The sequence below is a fragment of the Pleurodeles waltl genome, chromosome 4_2, assembly GCF_031143425.1.
Source record: "Pleurodeles waltl isolate 20211129_DDA chromosome 4_2, aPleWal1.hap1.20221129, whole genome shotgun sequence".
Classification (NCBI taxonomy): domain Eukaryota; kingdom Metazoa; phylum Chordata; class Amphibia; order Caudata; family Salamandridae; genus Pleurodeles; species Pleurodeles waltl.
The window spans coordinates 75374272-75399661 of NC_090443.1; the positions used below are offsets into that span (position 1 = coordinate 75374272).

At 42.9% G+C, this 25390-nt stretch overlaps 1 protein-coding gene and 4 non-coding genes across 5 annotated transcripts; all 5 read left to right on the forward strand.

The window, feature by feature from the left end:
* Positions 1-4902: 4902 nt before the first annotated feature.
* Positions 4903-20654, forward strand: ATP5F1B (ATP synthase F1 subunit beta). Its single transcript, XM_069230763.1, has 10 exons — positions 4903-5059; positions 6963-7145; positions 7329-7503; positions 10003-10124; positions 10404-10588; positions 12146-12304; positions 12634-12756; positions 13413-13625; positions 19520-19721; positions 20404-20654. Exons 1-10 carry the CDS (start codon positions 4972-4974, stop codon positions 20499-20501), a joined length of 1548 nt encoding a protein of 515 aa, XP_069086864.1. The 5' UTR covers positions 4903-4971; the 3' UTR covers positions 20502-20654.
* Positions 7190-7262, forward strand: LOC138294368 (small nucleolar RNA SNORD59). The gene has a single exon (XR_011203383.1). It is a non-coding gene; the product is annotated as a small nucleolar RNA SNORD59 (small nucleolar RNA).
* Positions 9860-9930, forward strand: LOC138294367 (small nucleolar RNA SNORD59). Its single transcript, XR_011203382.1, has one exon. It is a non-coding gene; the product is annotated as a small nucleolar RNA SNORD59 (small nucleolar RNA).
* LOC138294371 (small nucleolar RNA SNORD59) lies at positions 10258-10330 on the forward strand. The gene has a single exon (XR_011203387.1). It is a non-coding gene; the product is annotated as a small nucleolar RNA SNORD59 (small nucleolar RNA).
* On the forward strand, positions 12471-12542 carry LOC138294370 (small nucleolar RNA SNORD59). The gene has a single exon (XR_011203385.1). It is a non-coding gene; the product is annotated as a small nucleolar RNA SNORD59 (small nucleolar RNA).
* Positions 20655-25390: the final 4736 nt, after the last annotated feature.

Genomic DNA, 25390 nt, shown 5'->3' on the forward strand with positions numbered 1-25390 from the left:
TCAAGTTTTTCAACCAATTTGTGGTTTACCGTCACTTCAAGATGGAAACCATTCTCCATCTCAGAGATTCTCTCCTTCAAAACAACTGGATGGTCCGCTTGGATTTACAGGATGCTTACCTGGTAGTTCCAATCCACCTGGATGACAGGAAGTTTCTTCAATTTCAGTGGCTAGACCAATTCTTTCACTTTACATCTCTTCCTTTCGGTCTTTCGTCAGCTCCATGATGTTTCACCAAACTCATGAAGCCAGTGATAGCACACCTCAGGGCACAGGGGGTAAGACTTCTTATTCACCTAGACGATATCCTCCTCATGAATCAATCTCCTCATCTACTCTCATCCCATCTCAACCTTACGTGTTCTCTTTTGGCAGATCTTGGCTTTATCATCAACAAAGAGAAGTCTATTATTTTTCCTACCCAAACTATAGAATTCTTAGGTTTCCTTATAAATTCAGTTTCGTCCACGCTGCTTCTTCCTTCTGCAAAGATCAAGTCTATAAAGTCAGAGATCCTTCAAATTCTTCGTCATTCGACCATTTCCCTGAGGACCCTTGCCCGGGTCGTCGGTCTTCTCTCCTTGTCCATTCAAGCCATATTCCCAGGCCCTTTGCATTACCGGGCTCTCCAACGGTTAAAGATTCAACATCTCCGCAAAGGACTTTCTTACGCAGATGTTATTCCCCTAGATCACGATTCTCGTACAGAATTGCAATGGTGGATAGACCATTTAGATGCTTGGAACGGGAGGACTATCTTTCCATCAGCCCCAGATCTTGTATTAGAATCCGATGCAAGCCTAACCGGTTGGGGGGCTCGCTGTGGACCAATCTCGACTGGAGGGCCATGGTCACCAGAGGAGTCCAGATTGCACATCAACTGTTTAGAGATGCTTGCAGGCTCCTTTGCAATCAGAAGCCTAGCGAAGAACAAGGTATGCTGCGCTATCCTTTTAAGGATGGACAACATTTCCGCGGTCCGCTATATCAACCATCTCGGGGGTACAAAATCCAAACCCTTAGCAGAACTGGCAAAAAGTTTTTGGGAGTTTTGTCTCGCAAACCAAATCTCAGTCCAGGCAGAGTATCTTCCGGGATCTCTCAACTCCATCGCAGACTGGCATTCACGTCATCTTCGCGATTCAAGCGACTGGAAGCTCCACCCCGCAATATTCCATTTTCTTCAAGACAGATGGGGGCCCATGTGGATCGATTTATTCGCGTCCCGCCTCAACACACAACTCCCCCAATTTTACAGTTGGAGACCGGACCCTTCAGCCCGGGCCTACGATGCTTTCCTTCAGGACTGGTCCAAGTCCCTTTCTTACGCTTTCCCTCCCTTCGTTATGATCAGCAGAGTGCTTGCTCAAGTCCGGCGTCAACAAGCTACCTTAGTTCTTATCGCTCCTTTTTGGCAATCCCAGATTTGGTTCCCAACTCTTCTGGAACTGGCCATAGACTTTCCTTTTCTCATTCCTTCTTTCCCGGACCTTCTTCTGGACCCTCTTCAGCGACCTCACAACCTCATTCTAGACAACCTTCTTTCCCTTTCAGCTTGGAAAATTTCGGGAATTACCAGTCTTTCCCTTGCATTACATCACAAGCTTCAGAATATATCAAACAATCCTGGGCCCCTGGAACAAGGAATGCCTATAAGTCAGCCTGGACTTTATGGCACAGCTGGTGTTTGGGAAAACACATCGATCCCCTTTCAGCAGATGTTACTTTTATAGTGAATTTCCTCGCTGCGGAAGCTAGCAAGGGCAAAGCGTTCCATACTATTAATCTGTACAGGTCTGCCATCTCCTCGAACCACCACCTCGTCAATGGAAGGCCAGTGGGAGAACACCCGCTTATTTGCCGACTTCTAAAGGGAGTAAAATTTTCTAATCCCCCGCTTCCCAAATACAGAATCTTGTGGGATGTTAACATTGTACTGAATTTCTTCCTTTCCTGGCCCGATAACCCGGCTCTTACTTTAAAGATGTTGTCGGCTAAACTCACCATGTTGTTGTGCCTTGTATCTCTTAAACGAATTTCTGACGTTAAAGCTTTAGATATTTCTTCTCGTCAGTTTACTCCTTCTGGAGTATTATTCACCATTTCTAGAAGAACAAAAACAAATTTGCATTCTGTTTTTTACCCTTATTTTTCTGATCGTCCTAAATTATGTGTAGCAAAATGTTTGAAAGTATATGAACATATGACTGCGTATCTAAGAACGTCCTCATCTTCCCAACTCCTTATTTCCTTTCGGAAACCTTACAAGCCAGTATCCGCTGCTACTTTGGCTCGTTGGGTTAAGTGGATTATGTCATTGGCTGGCATTGACACTTCCATATTTGGAGCCCATTCTTCCAGGGGTGCCATGGCATCCAAGGCTTTTTGGGCGGGGTCACGTCTGGAGGACATTCTTAGATCTGCAGATTGGTCTAATGATAATGTGTTTAGAGTTTTTTTATTGTAAACCAGTTGATAATACGGTTATGAATGTTATTAATTTGCTTTAAACATGCATAATAGGAGCCTCCGGTCTTGCCATAAAATGTAGATTTTCCTAGTTTTAATGACGGAAAGTCTTAATTTTATTAAAGACATGGAGGCGAGTATTATCCCACCCGTTGTTTTCCTGATAACTACCGTTGTTTATTTGTCTTCCCTCCCTTTAGTGGCACCAGCGGTCCAACCTTCTACCTAAGCCATCTTCTTATGGTGCGGAAGGATCATCATCGTCAACGCTTTCTCCATATCCTCTTCTCTGCTTGGCGGATCATCAGTGTGCCTCCCCTCATCGGCAGTTCCCTGGCCTCATGAACTTCTGCACCGAGTTGTTGTCATTCATCATGGCTCTGTTAATTTTGGCGGCTATTTTTCCTTTATTTCGTAACAGCTGATCTTTAAGCGCAAGAAAAGAGGGCTGTTCGCAGTCCAGTTACGTCATAATGGCTTATGTGGTTGTTCATTGGTTGCTGGTATTGGACTACCTTTTGTTTCCCATTGGCTGGTTTCTGCCATGCTCATGGGAATTGTTGTTCTCTTCACTTGCTGCTGTTTTAATTAAAGCAAGAAAAGAATGCATAATACTCACCTCCGTGTCTTTAATAAAATTAAGACTTTCCGTCATTAAAACTAGGAAAATCTACATTTTGGCTGGCCATCCCCAGCTTGAGGGTAAACCTGTAGTGGAGCATATTGTTGCGTGGCATCAGGATGGTCAAACCTCCACAACCAAAGTATTCGGTTCTATGGGACATTGATGTAGTTTTGTGTTTTTTGAGAGCCAGGCCTTGCAACGAAAAATTTTCAAGCAAACAGTTGGCAGTGAAGCTTACTGTGCTACTTTGTTTAATATCTTGCTGCCGTGTTTTGGATGTGAAAGCACGGGATTTGGCAGGTAGAGTATTTACTCCTTTAGGGGTGTCTTTTACAATTTCCAAAAGAACAAAGACAGCTTCTAAATGTATTTCATACCCGACATTTCCTCATCACCAAAGGTTATGTGTTGTTAAATGTTTGAAAGCTTATGAAGAATCTACTTGTGAGGTTTGTTGTGATTTCCAAGGCCAATTACTTACTTCCTTGCAGAAGCCTTTTGGTCCGTTTTCGTCAGCTACTCTAGCATGGTGGGTTAGATTGTTGTTAAATGAAGCTGGTACAGATACTTCTATATTTGGAGCACACTCATTTTGAGGTGCTATGGCCTCCAAAGCTTTTTTTTACAGGTTCTCGTTTGGAGGACACTATGGCAGCTGCAGACTGGTGTTCAGATTCTTTACTCAAAGTGTTTTACCTCTAACCTATAGTGGATGTAGCATCAGTAGTGGTAGATCAGCTTCGAACTAGTATAATCTGAAGTCTCCGGTCCTGACATAGAAGAAAAAAATGTTTAACTTTCATGTCAAGAATTTTCAATTCTATTAAGGACACAGAGGCGAGGATTATCCCACCCATATAATTCAAAGGATTGAGTTTATTGATTTGAATTTATATCATTTATTTTATAGAATGAAATGTCTGTTAATACACACCAGTTGATCCATTTTTGGTCTGGTTATTACTGGTACGTTTTGGTTATCCTAGGTGCTTGAAGTCTAGTTTGGAGGTTTGTCCTGTTCGGAAGTTGGAGCCCTGTTGGCTGACAACTCTCAGAAGAATTTATGGAGTTTGGTTCACTCAGTTGAAGAGTCAGGTTATGTTGCGGCTCATTGCAAGGAAAGAGGAAGGATTTTGTTGCATGTGACATATATATATATATATATATATATATATATATATATATATATATATATATATATATATATATATATATATATATATATATATATATATATATATATATATATATATATATGTGACATATGATTGGACAGTGATATGGACTACTGTGCATGTTGGGAGACGTAGTTTTCTATGTTTAACGTGTTTCATTGGCTGCTGTTTTCTGTGCAGTAGAGCAAGAGAAGCATATTCCTTGCCTCCCTATCCTTAATAGAATTGAAAATTCTTGATCCAAAAACTAGGATTTTTTTTATTTTTAAACAAAACATGGCAGCTATGACACTAGTGACCACTCTACGATCTATTTCTTGTAAAAATGACTGCCACGTTCATGACCTTTGTCCTTGCCCCTCTTTTGTTTCTACTGAAACGTCCTTTGAGGTTCAAACAAAATCCCTTTTCCAAGATGGCCGCATCCTAGGCTCGGTTTCACGGACATTCCCCTAATATGAAGTAATCGGGCGCTATTTTTCCGCAGGACATCTTTTTAGTCCAATAGAGTCAGGAAGCCGCTTACTCTTAGCCAATACAACCCGGACTCTATTTTCGAACCAATCCTGTGCTCCTGGGCTCAAGCACATTCGAGTTTACTGAGTGACGCTTTAGGACCCGCCTCACCGGCCCTTTTTCACCCCGCCCCCTCTCTCTCCTCCTGCAGTGCCCTCGCCGCTCGCTCCTCTCTCTGCTGTCGCCATGTTGGGGTCTGTAGGTCGCTGCTCCGTTGGGGCCCTGCGAGGCCTGGCCCCGTTGTTGAAGGGTGGTCCTGCTGCGGCATGTTCCCGTGAGTATTAAGGAGGAAAGGTTGGAGTGATAGAAACTGATCCAAAACATTATGGGTCCTTATCGTCATCATGACCTACAACTGTCATTGATTTCCGCATAGGCCTCGCCCAGACCTCGTTTGTACTTGTGGCTGTTACTTGCACAAACTTTTGGTGCATTATAGGTTATAACTGTCATCTCGTTCTTAACGTGCTGATGCCCACGCCTTAGTCTCCAGCGCCCTCCCAGAAGGAAAAGACTAATCTGCGCGCCCGGCCTGCCCGCTAACACTCTCCAGCACACATTCACGTCTGCTACTTGTGTGGGATTGTCCCTGATTTATTAGCGTACTGTGTCTATAGTACAGAGTTGGATGGGATGCAGTTTTGAATAGGAATGGGAGATGTGAGTTACTGAATCGTGACAGCTCGGTTGAGATTGTGTGGACGAACGATCGGGGTTTGCAGGGAGGGAATGAATGTGTTTCTTAATAGGGCTGTGGCTGAAGCAGTCTCTGAACTCTATACCCCGGGAACTTTCCGCAGAACTATCAAGGTCGTACATTGGTCCCACTGTTTTAACAGTATAAGGGGACCCAGGTAGTTGGGAACGTAATAATAGCCTTTCCACGGTGAGTTTAAAAACCTTTCCAGCGCGAGAGGTTCGTGGTCAATTTTGCATATAACTGGACTTTGTCTGTTTCTTGTCCAAGAACTGCAACACAATCTTCAAGCTGTTGTTTTTGTTAATTGGCTCTAGTTGATGACAACGGATGTGCTAAAAAAAAGTATATTTGCTGATGCACTGCGAAGTTTGCTTTGCTCGTGTACATTGGTCATTGTTGTCTATTTATAAGGTCATTTTCCCAGCTCGTAGAATTAAGGGCCATGTTGCCATCTAAGAATTACTTATGCTGCTTCTACCCTTAATGTCCTCCGACCTGTTGACGATGGGACTATGACCTCTGTCCTATACTTGCCTGGCCTTTTCAATGTGTTTACTCACGTTACTTTGAGAGTACATGGTTCATGTAGTGCACTCGCAGCCACTATAGTTGTGGGAGGCTGTTGAATATCAGTTTGGAACTACGTTTTTGTTATTCGGACAGTGGTCGTAGGCTGAGTACGCCAAGTCTCCCATCTTGACCACCGCTGTGGAAGCCTCCAAGGTCATTGGTGTTAGCTTGTACTTCGTGGAAGAGGCTGATCTCCTATTTTAAAAGCCTTACCAAGTACTACAAGACTTAACGATAAGAGATTCTGTAGTCCTGGGTAATTGGATGGATGGATACAATTTCAGTCAGAGGTGTTAAAATTTGGGGGGGGGGGTGGTAGCGCTTTCATTTTTTTCATTACTTTTGCAGTCACCTGTGTTTTAGGGTGCACTCCAACTTATATCTGATTCCATTCCTAGGCAGGAACAAATGATTGCAGTTAAGATAGGTTCAGTGGAGGTTTATTATCATTACTTTTTCTGTTAATTGCATGTTAGGTAAATGGTGGGTACAGTTGTGTGGCGTATGTACAACTGCATACTTGCCTTTCAAAGTTACCTTTTTTTTTCTCTCTACATTAAATTATTTCGTTTCCTGAAAAGGATTGTGTTGTAGTAGGGTAAACATGCATACAGTAAAAAAGAAAAACAGTTTTTATTCAGTGACCTTTAAGAGGGCGGGTATTGTCCGCACCACACTATCATGAGGTTAGCCGTAGCCCTTAGATCTAGGTCCGTGTAGACGTTTGAACACCTACATTTACACTCTTAACATGGCCTAAATGTACGCAGTATGCTCTAATGGATTTCAAAAGTTACTTCCATGACAACTCAATATCTTAAACCTATGTTTTCGGGCGACGTGCTGTCGTGAGAAAGTAGACATAACAGAAACTGCTTCTTTGTAACGTCTGTCTTCTGCTCTTCAGGGAGAGACTATGCAGCGCAGACCACTCCTGCTCCCAAAGCTGGCGTTGCCACTGGCCGCATCGTGGCAGTTATCGGCGCTGTTGTGGATGTTCAGTTCGATGAGGGGCTCCCCCCTATTCTTAATGCCCTTGAAGTCCAGGGCAGGGATACCAGGCTGGTTCTGGAAGTTGCTCAACATTTAGGTGAGTACGATAGATCGATGCATACAAAATTGATTTCACAGCGTCCTTCCCTGATGATTTAACAACAGACTTTCGTTCTTCTGAGCTTGCTGAAGCCTTTAAAATGTTCTGAGAAGGCCTGCTGCGTTAGTGGGCACGTCGTTTCTGTGGTGGGCTGTTTTTGATATTTGATTGTCATACCAGGTGAGAGCACAGTTCGGACCATTGCCATGGATGGCACAGAAGGCTTGGTGAGGGGGCAACAGGTGCTGGATGCTGGCACTCCTATCCGAATCCCCGTTGGTCCTGAAACTTTGGGAAGAATCATGAACGTGATTGGTGAACCCATTGATGAGAGAGGCCCAATTACTACCAAACAGTACGTCTTGCCTTCTCTTTAATATTTTGATAAGTTAATGTGGTACGTAATTTGTATGTTGATTTATAACCAAGAGTTTAAATTGGAAGTTTTGTTGATTTGGCCCAAAAGAACACAGCCCAACAGCCCAAATTGATTCTAGCCCCTTCATTGATAGGAAGCTGTGTGTTGGGTTCAGAAATGCAGATATTGGAAAATGCAGTGACTGGTTTGCGTGCGGATACCTGTGGACAGAATGTATTCAATAGCCAGGTCTCTTCCAAACATTAGCTGCTCAAACTTCAGTGATGGACACACCAAGTGGTTTGATTGCATGATCATTAGACATTGGTTGACATATAAATGGATACATGCTAATTTATCACTTAAGTCACTTACAGGTTTATGTATTTAGCTAAATAACTTTTTGTCCATTGCACACAAGTACAGTACAATTTTTAGGTGTAACAGAAGCACACAGGTGGTTACTTTTTTTATTTGTGCTAATTCCTGTAAACTGACTTGAACCTTGAGTCATATGTTTATGTGCATAATACATATTTAACTGAACTTCTGGTTATTTTATATTAAATCCGATATGACTGTTTAGTTATCCTGAATCTTACTTATACTTTGTTATATACCACTCTGCAAATACTGGACCCACATCAGCTTTCCATTTAATGTTTCATAAAGAACTGGGACTCTCTTGCATAGTTTTGATTAGGGCCGATCCTATTGTGGCTCTCAATCTGGTGAAATCCTGAGGCTGCTCTATCAAGAGATATTATAATGGACGGTCCCTCCTTAGAATAGAGGGTTATTAAATTCGTGGATCGCATGTGAAGGCCGAATATTATAAAAATTGGGGTGCATTCTGTTTTTATGGGTCCGTCACCATGTGTCAGTGTAAATAAGACCCTGGCAAATGCATTTTATAATTCTGAGGAATCTTAGTGGCTGAAGGGTTTGGATGGAAATCCTAATGTGATCAGATAGCTATCTTAATTTGAGCAAAATCGATTGTGCCACTGATTATACATGGTGTGCCCACAATCGTTTAGCATTCTCTGCTTTCTCTTTTTGATCAGATACTATGATAACTAAGCCACGTCCTTGTGGTGATGTATCTGGCCAAACCCTGGTTCGTGTGTGTGTGTGTGTGTGTGTGTATATATATGTATGTATGTATATATATATATATATATATATTTTTTTTTACCAGACTTTTAAATTTCATTTTTGTTATTGCTGTAATATTGGAAAATGTAGGCCCACTTTTAGATTTAAAGGAGAAAAAAAACGAGGAAGCTGTTTGCACATAGGGTCTTTTTTAAGATCTGCTGCATGAGCACGGAGGTCCATGTTCTAAATGTATTTTAATGCACTTTTAGGTATTTTTTAGTTTGTGCAGGTTATTAATTGTATTTGCTTGTGTTTTGTGCGATGCTTTTATGTATGCTACAATGCCTCAAAATAAAGGTTTCGTTTTATTAATATTGTATGAATCAACCCATTAAGAATTTTCTAAATTCGAATCGGTCTGTTGACTTCGTCAGCTGGTGAAATTTTCAAGGTTAAGTTATGTGTACACCTACAAAAAAGCTTTGCTCAATCTTTGAGCCCCTGGATCAGTTCTCTCCCGAGATAGACCTTTCAAACATCTGATTCCTTGGGATTTCTTGAGCAGCTTAAGTTATTCATGAACCAAATAAGTGGCATTTCCTATGTGAATCTTAACCTAACCACATCCATAGATGAGCTATTTCTTCTGTTTGTATAAATACCGATTTAGATAAAAGCTTGCACTTATTTAGCATCTCTTTAATATTGCTGCTGGGTTGAATAAGCAGCAATCCAGTGCAGGCTGTCCATTGAGTATCCCTGCTCTAGGTGTTTGACACGCTCTATTTTTTTGTTATCCTCTATCGCAAATGTTGCAGTATAGGGATGTAAAGCACCCTCTTGCTTTCCCAGGGCATCACGATGGCTGTTTGCTGCTCTCAGTATCCAACACTAACTGGCAGGAGGATTACAACCAGGGCTGCTGCAAGCTGCTTCGCCTGTTGGTCTTTACATTTACTCTAGCTTTTATGGACAGCAGTATACGTAGCAATCTACAGAGCATGCATTGTGAACAGGGTCTCTGTAAAGGCCAGCTGCTTGTGTTCTGTGACTGAGAGGCCGTGCTTCTATTTTATAGTAGATAAATATCATTGGGGGATGTCACAACCTTCTTTGGCAAATTTGGTTGGAGTCTAAAATTTGAGTGAAGGACTGACCCCTTTCTCATGCATTTTGAAAAGCAGGAAGTAGTATAGGTGCAAGAAGGCAACTAGGATGGCAGTAGTTTTGACTGCCCACACTTCAGCAAATTCCTTCAGTGATGATTAAACTTGACTTTCGTTCTTCTGAGTTTCCTGAAGCCAATAGTTTTATCTGAGAAGGGGAATGGCTGAGATCAGAGCCGCAAACTAGCTTCCTTTTCTGCATTTTAATCGCATGTGTTCTCCACTACAGGTTTGCAGCCATTCATGCTGAAGCACCAGAGTTTGTGGAAATGAGTGTTGAGCAGGAGATCCTGGTTACTGGCATCAAAGTTGTTGATCTGCTAGCTCCCTATGCCAAAGGTGGAAAAATTGGTATGTTGAGGAAATGCGTTTTTTTTTTTTTTTTTTTTTTCGTTTTGTTTTGTTTTGTTAAAATCGTTTCAAGTGAATTTTAATTTGAAAGGGTTTTGCAACACATCTTGATTTATACATACAATTATAACATCCTTCCGTGATGAACAATCTTTGACTTTCGTTCTTCTGAGTTTTTGTGAAGCTAAACCTTTAATCTGAGAAGGAAATTGAGCAAAAGGCACTTGATTTCTCCCTTTTTTTTTTGCCCGTCCTTAACTTTATTTGCTTTCTGCATAGGTTTGTTTGGTGGGGCCGGTGTTGGGAAAACTGTGCTGATCATGGAGCTCATCAACAATGTGGCCAAGGCCCATGGTGGGTACTCTGTTTTTGCTGGAGTTGGTGAACGAACCCGTGAGGGAAATGACTTGTACCATGAAATGATTGAGTCTGGTGTTATCAACCTGAAGGACACCACATCCAAGGTGAGCACATGTCCTGGTGCCTTTATTTCGAGTAGCTAGCATTACGTTCTAAAGAATGTGCTCACAATGCACCCAGATTCGTTTTTCCTTTTTTTAATTATTTTTTTTGATTTAAGTATCTAGGAATGTTTTTTTCTTTGATCTGAAACATTTTATTCTTTCAGTGAATAATTTTGTAGGAAACAGACTTGTTGCATTAAAGGGCAGTATTGAGCTCGGCTGATATCCTTCTCTCATCCTCTTCACACTTCCAATTCAACACAAAGGGAAACCTCACTTGACTCCACCGTTAGTCAATGTGTTCCACACTTTGAGAAAGATCCTCCCAGAGGTTTTCAATGCCCATTGAATTAAATTATCTGCGACTACAGTGTCTTCGCTGCAGTGATGGGCTTAATTAAGAACACAAGCATATACTAGTTACTTTAAAGACACAAATATTACAACATTAACGCCCCTTATGTAAAATCTAATTGGGCTAATGTCTAGTACTTTTCCTTAGTGGACTGCACTGATGCCTTGACCGCTTGTATTGTGACTGGATTTGCCAAAAATAGGTTTTAGTAAAACTGCTTACATAAAGTGCGCAACTGCTCATGTGGTATGCTATTAATCTAATGTTTTTTAAATGTATGTATACAGATTTTATTTAATATTTTAAGCATTAGGCTTTTGGGTTACATTTGTCAAACTGTTAAATCTTGCATTTTGAAATTGAAAGTTTCAAGTGTGCTACATGGTTGTTAATGTTTTGAGGTTTGCTACAGACCCGAGAGAAGCTTCGTTTGAGGAACAACTGTTACCATGCTTCTTAGCTTGTACCATTTGTCCTCGCTTTGTAGTGAACTTAATACATGTCAACCACCAATTTGGTTTAAAAAAAATGGCTTCAATATGAAGGGAAGTGCTAGTATAATTTGGAACGGGTATAGCAGACAGAAATATATCAGGTATAGTTAGTCTATAAATGTACAGAAAAAAAAAATCAGGTGTCGCATAGCAGAATAAAATACTTTGAATGTCATTTATTTTTCGTGTGTGTAAATAACCTCAAGTACTTAGAACTATTTTTACCACTAGGGTTATTTAACTCTTCCAGAGCCCAAGACGGATTACAGCTGTAAACAATTGTATTCTCTGTTCCGGAGATGGATTGTATGAATTGGGGTTGTGTACTTTTTGGGAAGTTGGTGTGGCGTGCTAGTGTGGGGTTTTTATTTTTTATTTTTTAATATATATTATTGTCTCATAATCCTATCAACTATACTTTGGAGTTAAAAAAAAAAAAATGCGCCCTGTTGTCTTTAAAACTTAAGTTTCCCATCGGATGGTCCCAAGCTCTCATGATTTGCCCAACTCTCGCCCTCACCTCAGGGATGACCTGGTAACCTTTTAGAAGTTTCCTGTCTGCGGTGAAAAATAGTGAGGCACAGATGCAAGTGTAGCCTTAAAATGGTGGGAGATGTTGGTTCTTTTAGTGTCGCATGATACAGGATAATGATTTCTGTCTCAAGAAAAGAGAACCTAACGGGGATTTTTTTTTTTTCTTCCTGTCAGGTGGCCCTTGTATACGGACAGATGAATGAACCCCCGGGTGCACGCGCTCGTGTTGCGTTGACTGGTTTGACTGTTGCGGAGTACTTCAGAGACCAGGAGGGCCAGGATGTGCTGCTCTTTATTGACAATATTTTCCGGTTCACACAAGCTGGCTCAGAGGTGAGTCCAAAGCAAAACTACGACGACACTATGTGGTTTAACAATCATTTGGAGTGGGTATGTATCAATTTTATGTTCATTTTCACGTTGTTGCAGGGTGTTGCTACTTCTGTTTTACGTGTTTTTGTTTCTTTAAATGTAGTCCTCGCTCATTGGGTTTGAGTTTTTTTCTATGATGATTAATCTTTGACTTTCGTTCTTCTGAGTTATCTGAAGCCAATTATTCAATCTGAGAAGGAAACTAAACAGAATAGAGCGGTGGATTTTTTTTATATATTTTTTTTTCCCAACAGATTTGGTTGTAAATCTTTGTCTCCTTTGTTTTTCAGGTGTCTGCTTTGCTGGGCAGAATCCCCTCTGCTGTCGGATACCAGCCAACTCTGGCTACTGACATGGGTACCATGCAAGAAAGAATCACCACCACCAAGAAAGGATCAATCACGTCTGTGCAGGTAATTTAGTCGACTGTGCGAACTTATAAGTCAGTCTGTTTTTCTTGGTTAAGGCATGGACAATAATTTCTAATGGCAAATTCAAAAGCCTAACTTACGCTTTTAGTCTGCAACTTTGTTTTTCTCACCTATTAAGTGCTCATTTTTATCACATTGTGGTTTCTGAATCCCTTAGACTACTTTCTAAATGTATACAGAAAGTAATTTATTGTGCACTCCCTAAGGCTAAGTGGACTGGTGATAACTGAAGAAACGTCTGAAAGAAAACCATAATGAAATGAGAATCTGTTGTAATGATGGATTTTTTTTTTTAATCCTGTCAAAGTACGTTTGGTTGACAAAAGTATAGTAATGGTGAATTGAGAGCATACCAGTTACAATCAGTGCTTTTTACACAACCTATACAACAAATTAACATTCAGCGATAAATGTCGTTCTGGTTACAATCAAGGGCTGTATTGTATTGGTTGTAGATTACATAAACCGAACCACAAATGGTTAATTACTCTCTTATAGAACTAAAAGAGTGCAATTTTTGATGTTAAGGCCTGCATAGACTCATTTGGGCTCCATGGAATGTGGCCGTGTGTGTGTGTGTGTTTTTTTTTTTTTTTTCTCGCTCATAGAAATTATACTCCATTATCACTTTCTCGTAGGCTATCTACGTACCTGCCGATGATTTGACAGATCCTGCCCCAGCCACCACTTTTGCCCATTTGGATGCCACAACTGTACTGTCCCGTGCCATCTCTGAGTTGGGCATCTACCCTGCGGTTGACCCCCTTGACTCTACTTCTCGTATCATGGACCCCAACGTTGTTGGCTCTGAGCACTATGAGGTGGCCCGTGGAGTGCAGAAAATTCTACAGGTAAAAAAAAAAAAAGGCTGAAGCGGTCTACTTTAGCTTGACTTCTCTCTGATTAAGCCATTATTTGTTATCTATTTAATGTTATTAGATCCTGTAGTGTTAAAATAGTCCGGAAGGCTTTAGTAATTTTTGTATAAAACAACTATTGATGTTCCAGATGAGGAAAGCAATTTAAACATTGCGGTTTGACCAGAGATCAGTCCTACTCTTAAAGCATTCTTTTCCAGGTTCCAGCGCAAGAGACTCCAGTGGTGTTGTGTGCTTTTCATTCAAATTCAATAAATCTAATAATTTATTGGTTTTTCCTATTGAAGCACAGTAGTCTTGTGGCCTGGGACACAATAACAAACCACAGGATATTGCTTAAGAAACAATAGAAGTGCATCACATTGGTGGAATCACTAAATTGCAGGCTTCAGATGTTACTGTTAAATAAGGGACCAGTTGAGATGCGGATGTTGGAGCAAGCAGTTACAAATATTAGTAAGACCACTTGGCTTACTACCGGAGACGTAACTAGAAATCAGTTTTGTTATAGGCTACATTTGATTTCCCAGTCCAGTATGGATGCATTTCTGATCGATGTACTATTAGTTCATACCCTCCGAGGACAGAAATAACAGAAGTTTGCCAGTTCTATGAACCCACCCTTACAGTACAAAACGACTCCCTCGTTCACATGTCCTATAAGCAATGAGTTCGCCGCTGCTGAATCTTTCACTGGAGACTAGAAGCCAGCATGGATGTGAGGATGATAATTACATCCGTCTCCTGCTTACACATTCACCCTGGTTCCCTTTGTACTCAAAGGCCCTGTTAGCCAGAGACCTGGCTACAGATTTGGTGGAGAATGAGTGCCCCTAGATCATTTCTGGCCCCATAGTATAAAGGCTAATCCTTTTCTAGACCCTCCATGGTTATACAGATACACTGATGGGACCCTAAATATATTTTAGTATGTTATTCAGTGTATTTCCTTACTGTTAGATGTTCCAGGTGTGCTGCCACCTCCGTAATTTAGATCTTTAGCTTCTGAGTTGACTGGTCCTAGTTAAATTACTGGGCTAAAATGTTAAGAATGAAGTAATCCAAGCCAAAACATGGGACCTAGTGCCTACCTCCTAACGAGTGAATCGCAAGGTGTTCAGGGTTATCATGGGCAGTTATTACATCAAATCATGTAGCCTTCCCTTGGATTACCCTTGTCCAGCTTGGATAGTCTGCCTCATGTCTCCACTGGCTCTGGGCCTAACGTGCCTGAAATCCTGCTTGAGGCATATTGAAATTCTGGTTTATTCAACTAAGTTCTGAGTTGTATCAGAAGTCTTCTGCCAACAATTTTGCCAAGTAAGCTAGCCATTATAAAGCGGAATAGCTGGATCTTCGGTGTCGAGGGCAGACTTATTTTTTTTTATATATATATATATATATATATATATATATATATATATATATATTTTTTTTTTTATATATAACCCCTTCGCTGGCAGGCCTTTTCCCCCTCAGGTGGCAGTTTTTTTTTTTTTTTTTTTGGCTATTTGGGAGCAGGGCGCGCCTAGGCCCTCATAACTTTTTGTCAACATAAGCTACCCACCAAAATACAGAATTTTTTTTATTTTTTAATAACATTTGGAAAGAAGGGCTGCAGGAGAAAGCTTGTGGGTGTGTGTTTTTTTTTTTTTTTTTTTTTTTTTTTTTTCCTTTCCCTTTCCCTTCCCCTGAAATTGGCATCAACAAAGGGTTTGCAGTGCTAAAATCACCAGCTTCCCAGCTTTCATGAACAGGCCGATTTGAATCAGAAGACCCAATTTTTCAACACAATTTCGGCATTTTACTGGGACATACCCCATTTTTACGATTGTTTGTGCTTTCAGCCTCCTTCCAGTCAGTGACAGAAATGGGTGTGAAACAAATGCTGGATCCCAGAAATGTAAACATTTCTAAATAGTAGGCAAAATTCTGAATTCAGCAATGGGTAATTTGTGTAGATCCTACAAGGGTTTCCTACAGAAAATAACTGAAATAAAAAAAAAAAATGCCATTTTTCTCTACGTTTTACTCTAACTTTTTACTGCAATGTCAGATTTTTTTTCTATCTCAAAGAAAACAGGTGTTTTTTGCAAAAGTGCCTACCTGTGGATTTTGGCCTCTAGCTCAGCTGCCACCTAGGGAAACCTACCAAACCTGTGCATTTTGGAAAACTAGAGACCTAGGGGAATCCAAGATGGGGTGATTTGTGGGGCTCACACCAGGTTCTGTTACCAGAATCCTTTGCAAACCTCAATGTGGCTAAAAAAAACACTTTTTTCCTCACATTACGGTGACAAGAGTTCTGGAATCTGAGAGGAGCCACATCCCCCTTCTCCCCCCTCCCCCCAAGTCTCACGATAAAAATGGTACCTCACATGTGGGTAGGCTTTCTGCTCGCAAAAGGAAATGCCCCAAAACACTATCCGGACACATCAAAATGATCAAATAGAAAACTACCTGTTTTTGCAGGGGAGAGGGGCACCTGCGTTTTTGGTCCTGGGCTCAGCAGCCATCTAGGGAAACCTACCAAACCCAGACATTTCTGAAAATTAGACACCCGAGGGGTTCAAGGGAGGTGTGACTTGCGTGGCTCCCCCAATGTTTTCTTCCCCGGAATACTCAGCAAACCTCAAATATAGCTAAAAATCACATTTCCCCACATTTGTGTGGGATCACTGCACCGGGACACATTTCCTACCACCCAACGTTCCCCTTAGTCTCATCGTAAAAATTATACGTCACTTGTGTAGGTGGGCCAAGTGTTTGTGACAGGGAAGAGCCAAAAACGCGTTGAAATTGAGGGGGAACCAAAGTGGGTCCAAAAGGGCAGTTTGAAACAAAACATTTTTAGGCTGACAAGTGCAGCAGAAATTCTATCGGTATAGATTAGACAATGCTGGGTGGAAGGAATTTTGTGGGTTCCTGCAGATTCTGGAAGGTTCCATCGCAAAAATGTGGGAAAAATGTGTGCTTTACAGCAAAGTTGTAGGTTTGCAGGGCATTGTGGTTAAGGGAATGGTGCATGTGAAGCACACCACCCTGGAATCAACCAGATGTTTAGTTTTCAGATGTGTCTAGGTCTTGTGGATTTTTCTACATGGCAGCGTCTCAAAGTTTAAAAAAAAAAAAAAAAAAAAAAAAACCCTCATGGCCCAAATGTAAAACAAATGTCCACTTGCTTGCCATGGGATAAGATGTTTTAGTGTGCAGGGGAGAGCTGAATGACTGTTAGCCCCTTCAGTTCAGGTGGGGGGGGAGAGAGATCTAAAAATAATATGCCCCCCCCCCCCCCCCCCCCCCCGAGCCCAATTTCTGTATGGTGTTATCTCTTCATCCTCCATCTTAAGTACAAATGTGGTTCTGGACATTATAGTACATTCCTGTATAGTCCTCCTTTATACATAGCCTTCTGCATACAATTGTAACACTACAAACGAGGCAACAGTATCCCACTTAAAAGGAAGTAATGGATTTATTGCAGGGGAACTGGCAGACCAATTTAACAAGCGTTTGCAATGCATTTTGCATTTCTGAGAGTTAGAGCTATTGGCCTTGTAAATGCATAATTGGACCTTTCTTGCCACCTAAATTGGTCAACCCTGCCATTCACGCAGCGCTCAACCAACCATTTGCAGCTAGTCCCCTGTTCGTCCGGTTTGGTACTGGCCAGGAGGAGATAGCGGAGCATTGTTGCTGTCATCAGTCAATTAAAAATAAGACAAACCAATTTATATCAAAGAACAAATGGGTAAAGAAACCCATTCCAAAAACCATCCAGAATCAGTTGGACATGCTATGAGGGAGGCACCACGTAACTTATAGCGGTTACAAAGAAGCATATAAATGACCAGGTTATTGAGGTAGTTTGTAACAGTACAACACAGACTGACCTATGTGGAGTGTTTGTTACAGGCTCTTCCTGTATACTGCCTGATGTTCTTAAATGCTATGTCACCCCAAAACATTAAGTCATTCCAGCAAACTGTTCGTCCACACTAAATTCTGAGCACACTGACTGTTCCAGACCGCAGCTTCCTTTTAACAATCATGCATGATTAGTTGGCGCACGGAGCTTGTTACTGATGACATCTGATAACCATGTAGAGGGAAGGCTGAGTCTGCCCCCAACTGGAGACCAGCCATTCTGCGCACCGTAGCCATAGGGCTGCAGAGACAAAGCAGAGGGAGAGGGACAGAGCCAACACTGCAGCTTAAACTCTACAAACGAGCAACTATGTGGGAGGGGGTAATGGGGATGGGCCGGAGGTGCTGGGGGACGGCAGTGCGACCCGGTTCAAAGCACCATGGCCACCAGGAGCGCGAAGGAGACGCACATAAGAAATGAGCAACATGGGAGGGGTGATGTGAATGATCAGACACTAACAGGAAACTTGGGGATGGATGAGAGGTGCTGGGGGGGACGGCAGTGCTAGCCGATTTAAAGCACTATTAGCGCATAAGAGAGACAAAGGAAATGAGCAACATGGGAGGGGTGATGGGGGGGATGTGCAGATATGAACAGGAAGCTCGGATGGGCGGGAGCTGCTGGGCACGGCAATGTGAGATGTTGGAAAGCACCATGGCCGCCATGAACACAGACGCAAATGAAAAAGTAGTTTGCTCACAGTAAACCATATCGGTGGTAATGCATGTTATAGGGTCAGTCTGCAAGTCGGTATCCACCTCCCGCCCCCCCCCCCCCCCCCCCCCCCAACGCGGGACAAACTTAAAAGTAGTCACCAATGACATCAAGGGATTTTTGGAAGGTACGCCCATGAACGAGTGGAAGTGATGGGTGTGCTTAAAAGCCCACAAAATACTAACAGGTCAAAAAGCGCTTGTGCGCTCAACCTAAAAACACAAAGGTCAGACCACTCTTACAGTTAGGTGACTGTGAATAGTCCTGGCATTATAGCCTATTGCTACTGTTGTCAACAGCCCAGTGAAGTGACAGCAGTTATACTTCATGTGCCCTTCGGACCATCAAGCCTAATTCTGGGTTTCAGTCCTGTTGCAAGAACCCCTTGGGGCATAAGCATGATTGCCATGTATGCAGAGGCAAAACATTCCCCCCCCCCCCCCCAAAAAAAAAAAAACAGGTTTGTCTTTAGGGAACTAAGTGCAGTCACCAAGGGGCCGTTCCTTTCCAGGTACTTGGTAGTTGTAGTCAGATTGACATTTTGTTATCCTGGAGCCTCGCAATACCTACAGCAACCGATGTCTTTCGTGGAGCCTCATACCACAGGGTAATGAGACTGTGGGCAGCAGCACCACTTTGTCTGTGCAGTAAGTCTGTGGTGCCTTACCAAATAAGATGAAGTAGCTAGTCCACACATGTCTGTCAGTAAATCCTCTTATGGTTGCAACTCTTCTCTGAAAAACGAAACCTATATCTGGGATCAAACCTACTAGGAAAAACTGAAGTATGCCTCAAAGTGGCAGACCTTACATGAAACCACAGAAGTTGTTCACATCCAGCTACTTCAGTGTAAATACTCTGTCTATGTATGCACCTGACTGACTAGTCCGAGTGGGGACAATAGTTTAAGATTAAGATTCCACTGTTCTGCTTCAGGAAGTTTTCCCTCACACTGGGTAATAGCTAAAGTCCTCTGCTTTCACAGCTGTTTTGCTTGTTGCCTGAATACAATTTTCATGGAAGTAATTGCATCAGTGCGGTCCTAACCATATCCACGCAATAGGCTTGCAGATTGCTGAACATGCTTTTCGGATACGCAATATTGTTGCAAGATGTCTTTGTAAGAATAAAACTGGGAAAAGCTCCTTTCTGCTGTGTGGGTGTGGTGTTTCTTCTTTCTTTTATTTAATTTAATTGTGTCCCCCCCCCCCCTTTGTCTTTCTAGGATTACAAATCTCTCCAGGATATCATTGCTATTCTGGGCATGGATGAGTTGTCTGAGGAAGATAAGCTGACTGTTGCCCGAGCCCGTAAGATCCAGCGATTCTTATCACAGCCCTTCCAGGTAGCTGAGGTTTTCACCGGTCACTTGGGAAAACTAGTCCCCCTTAAGGAAACCATCAAGGGTTTCAAGGAAATTCTTTCAGGTAAGAACACACGGGCAAGTCTATTGCGTAGGGAAGAAATTGACCTAACACTGGCAGCTGCTTTGCAGGCAGTGAGATGGGACAGATATAAATGTGAATTATTTGTGCACTATATGCAGCTCGCTACTCCCATGTTCTCCTCTTTGATGTACAAAACTTAAAAAAAGAAATTTACTTACACTGGAGTAATTTTTCAATTTTGAAAATTGTCCGATTATGCCCGCTCCTATAATGCAAAGTAATTTGGGGGCAAAAATGGCTACCACAAAAGCACAGTAACAGTGGTTGAGTAGCGGCTGCTGTTTGTTTCGTTGCATTGCGCACGTGGTGGAAAATGCATCCTCCGGTCCGCAGTTGACCTTAAATGTAGGGTTACACTCCTCACATTGGATAATTTAGCATAATTATGCTACTGCAAATTACACAAGTTATGCCCACCCATTTTTTTCTTAACTCTGAATAGGATTTTTAAAATGTAGCCAGTTCTGTTTACTTTGTCCTTTGCTATCTGCACTTGTGTGCATAGGATCATGCTTAGTTTCCTTCTTTCTGGGGATGTCTCCAAAAAAGTAGTTTGCTTTTTCATGAATATCTATAAGTAACATTTTATTTATGAAGTTGGAATTTGTGTGCGGTTAGTACATTGGTTTGCTTTTTTCACATATTTGCTTTTCTCTCCCAGGACACTATGATCACCTACCTGAACAGTCATTCTACATGGTTGGCCCAATTGAAGAAGCTGTTGCCAAGGCAGAGAAAATGGCAGAGGAGCACGCTTAAAGACTTTATAAAATTACCCAAAAGCACTCAAACCCCTCTCTGACAATGTTTTGGTATCTGTCTGTAAAGCTCTTGGAGGACCGCCCAGCTTAAAAAGCCCTGTTGTCTACAGAGTATTTAATGTTTCGAATAAAACCTCAGTGTCCGATGAGACGTGCATTGTCTTTCTGGGTTTGCAGTGCTAGCACAGATGTTGATCTCACTTGAAGTATTGTACTCCACTGGGACTCTACTGCTCGGCTGAATACCAACGCAAAAAAATAGGCTGTATATTAGTGTTGTGCAACTACGCAATGTAATACTTAAAAGCCCCTTTAGGACCCTTTTGGTCTTTGTCAAGCCTTCAGCTCAACCATGGGTGGTTCTGAGCTGCAAGCCAAAAGAACAAGTGTAAAGCATTTCAACAGCACCAAAACAATTAAAGTAATCATCAAGACACAAGAAATCCAACACTATAAAAATACTCTATTTTTAGATGGGACAACAAAGATCCACTGGAGGTTTCTTGAGATATGTATAAGGTATAGTTAAAGCCTTTCACTGAGCTGTGAACAAGCATTGACAAGTTCAACAATTTTCACACTTAAGTATGTTTTCACCCAAAAGATGGGATAGCAGTAATACGATCACTTACAGTTACCTGAGACAACCAACCTAAGTAGGGAGCCTGTCAGAGGAGGGGGGGCTGCAAGGTCTTAATCTTTACATTTACAGGTGAGGCAGTTCCAGGCACTCTCCCCTTTGCAATGGATTTCTATAGAAGTGATCCTGATGCAAGGGATGGAGGATGCTGAAGATTTTCAAGGATCCAATGCAGTCAACTGGGAACTTCTGTGGCTACTTCGTGGTCAAGGAAGGGGTGAGGCAGTCCTGATGTCCCTCAAAGTCCTCTCGGTGCCGGTTGAAGTCCAGTCACCCGGTATTGCAGTCACAGCCAAGTCCTCTGGACAGTAACTGCTTTTGGGTGACCAAGCTGCCCTCCCGCTCTCCCAGGCGCAGCGATCTCAAGCGCGACCTTGAGCATCAGGTCATGGTCTGTGATGCTGCATGTTGGCAGTCTGAAGATTTTGGGCTACCAGCTTGCCCCATCAGTTTTCTCAGCTGTTGTGTACTTGTGATGTGACCAGAAGGTCAGCTAACTGGCCCTTGGAGTCTCTTGTCGTTGGCTGGGCTCTGGAGGTGTCTTCTCTTCCAGCAGGACACAACAGGCAGTCTCTTTTTCTCTAGTGACCAGGTTCAACCAGTGCAGTCTACGTTGGTACAACCTCTCTATGCCAGTTCTACTGTGCAACAGGGCAGTCCTTCCTGTTGTTTGGATCGGACTTCTTGGTGGTGGGGTGCCCTAATTATGTGCAGAAAATGCACTTCAGGTAAGATGAGGTTGGTAGCCAATAAGCTACCAGGTCCCTAATCTGCTGATAACCTCTTTCTGAGAAGTGGTATCTGGCGATTCCCCAGATGCACCATTCTGCTCACACCCAAGCTGGCACACCCCCTCTCTTGCCATACAGAGCTCCCTAGCCCAGACAGGCCACATACCCATTAAACACATTTAACAGGTTCCCCTCTTTCCTGAATGCCAGCTAGTCTGCTTTAAAAGGGGGGACTGCCCTTCTCACAGGTGTATTCAAGTCCCATCCCCCCCCCCCCCCCCCAAAGTTTGCTCTTCAAAAGCGGCTTCAGCTTTGAATATCGCCTTTTGTGGCTTTCCCTGTGCATGCCCCTGTTGTCTCCTTTCCTGTGAGGAGTTTGGGTGTCTGCAATCCTCGGTGGTCGTAAATAACTTAACAGGCCCTGGATATCACAGGTAAGTAAGCCTATGCCATTTGGGTATGGCCAATGTAACAAACTTTGGGGTGGGGGCATTTGAACTGAGGTCTAGTTGGTGGGCCTTAGTGCACTGTGTCGAAAAACCAGCAGTATCAATTGAAAAACCTGGAGGTGACCATACAAAAAAAGGCATTTGCATACATGGCATCCGTATGCTTATGTAATCTCCCAGTAGTTTCTGATGTATACTAAATGTGTGTGGCCTCTAGTCCCAGATTTGGTACTGGTCCAACCTTTGGTTGGTAAAACACTGCAGACTAGCGTTGGCCCACACCAGCACTGTCATCAGATGATGCTCCATCTCTAACCTGTACTTGTTTAGGACAGAAATCATTGTATTCTGTCTTGCCAAGGTGGAAACCTAAAGCCTTTCAGAGGGCCTTCAGTGCAGTCCTTGATTAGTTTATGTTCCAGTTGCAATGCAGTTTTTATGGGCTCTGTACTCCAGCCACATTTTAGACCAATTTGGATTGTGTCCTGGGGATTTGTATTGCCCTCAAGCAGCCTTGTATATGCGCAATGTTCTTGTAAACCAGCAATTACATTAGAAATGGAATAGAGACTTGAGATTTACTCATGTTAAGACTTCTGGGTAAGGGAGTGGATTAGTAATCACCCCTCTGTCAAGTCTACTTGCACAATCTGTCAACTGTTTTTTTTAAGTTGGTTGAAAGTATTTTGTGCAGACCGATGTGTCTAATCTGATCATTGCCAGCCTTCCCGAAATGGGAGCTGACATCTTGCACAGCATGCACATGGGGTCCAAATGTACCTCACACTCATCTTACTTGTAAAACAAGTGCATCCTTATTGCCTAACAAAGTCAAGAGATTAGGAGGCCTCTATGGCTTTTTGCCTTTCACCAGTAAGCAGTCGTCTAAATGGTTATTTTTGGTTAATTTTGTTCATAAGAAATCAGCGGGGTACTTTTCGCTCTCTGCAATGATGGAACAGCAACAATCTGGGGTAGAAGAAGCCATGTATAGACCCCATTCTGCAAGGGACCTTCACAATGGCTGGGAGAGCATCTCATTGATATCAGTCTCTGGTCCTCCCAGCAAGAAGGTTTTCATATTAGTTCCCTTGAGTGCCTTGCTGTCCAACTATCCTAGCCTTCAAAGATTTCCTTCCAAACGTTCAGGGCATATTGGTATTAGTCTGGACCGACAATGTGACCATCATGTATTACCTCCATAAATTGGGACTTTCACGCCCCATGGCTATTGGCACTTGTGCAGAAGATTTGGCGTAAGGTGATTCACCATCTGATGTGTGTGTATATATGTTTGATGGCATGTGTAGCTGCAGATACACATGTTGTGCATTATCCTGCCATCTAGTGTTGGGCTCAGAGTATTAAAAGTTGTTTTTTCTTCGAAGTCTTTTCGAGTCATGAGACCGAGGGACTCCTCCCCTTTCGGCTCCATTGCGCATGGGCGTTGACTCCTTAGATTGTTTTCTTTCTGCCATCGGGTTCGGACGTGTTCCTCTTCGCTCTGTTTCGGTTCGGAAAAGTTAGTTAACTATCGGAAAATTTGACGGTATTGTTTGCGCTCGGTATCAGGTTAGTAATAGCACATCGACACTGAAGAAAAGAGCAGCTCCGGTAGCCCTTTGGGGCTTCCATTCCCCGGAGGGTCCTGGTCGGCCCGACCGCGTGCGTCTTGGAGGCTCATGGAACGGACCCCATTCCGCTTCTGCCCCGAATGCCACGGTAAGTATCCTTATACAGACCAGCATTTGGTCTGTAATTTGTTTGTCCCCCGAACACAGAGGATACCTGCGAGGCCTGTCGGGCATTTCGGTCGAAGACGCTACGGGACCGGAGAGCTCAAGGGCTTCAAATGGCGTTGACCCCGGCTGGACACCCCGACGTCGAAGAAGAGACGTTCTCCATTCCTGACTTGGACGAGCCCGATAGTGAGCAGCCGGCGAGGCTACAGACTGAGTAAAACAGCCCTGGCCAAAACTCAAACAAAAATCATGAAAACCCAGGGGACGCCACCGCCGACAGGCCATGGCTTAACCCGTAAGCACGGTGACCAAGCATTGGCACCGAAAAAGGGCACACACCTGCCGAAGACATACGACTCCGGTCAAGATACCGGCACAGAGTATACTCGCACCGAGATGTCGGCACCCCAAAGCCTAAAAAAGTTTCTTCGGAGCCGAAAAAGACTGTTGGAAAAAGTTTTGGTGCCGAAACAAAGCTCCTATACCGACAAACAAGGCCTTTCATCACCACTACAAGGCCATAAGTTTGGACAAGAACTAGAGATGGGAGAGCCAGACTATACACAGAGAAGGCTCCATTTACAGAAGGACACATGAAAAATAAGAACTCTTCCTCCCCCCCCCCCCCCCCCCCCCAATTAAAATGAAGCGGAAACTCTCTTTCCAGGAAACTGAAAAACAGCCAAAAGCAAAGGTGGTTAAAGAAAAAACACCACCACGTTTTTCACCACAGCCATCGCCACTGCACTCACCGCAACTGTCCCCAATTGCAACACCCCCAATGATGCAATCACCAAGGTACACAGGGATGAGCCAAGATGACCCAGATGCATGGGATCTATACGATGCACCAGTATCTGATAGCCCGGATTGCTACCCGGCAAGACCATCACCACCAGAGGACAGTACTGCTTACATGCAAGTGGTTTCCAGAGCAGCTACTTTTCATAACGTAGCACTGCACTCTGAACCTATAGAGGATGACTTTTTATTCAATACCTTGTCATCAACACATAGCCAATACCAAAGTTTGCCTATGTTACCAGACATGTTAAAACACGCGAAACATGCGTTTCAAGACCCAGTCAAAGGCAGAGCCATCACACCTAGGGTGGAGAAGTACAAACCTCCCCCTACGGACCCTGTGTACATTATGCAACAGCTAACTCCTGACTCGGTGGTAGTAGGAGCAGCCCGGAAAGGGCAAACACACAGACTTCAGGGGATGCACCACCACCCGACAAAGTCAGAAGTTCGATGCAGCAGGGAAAAGGGTTGCAGCACAAGCAGCCAATCAATGGCGAATTCCCAATTCACAGGCTTTA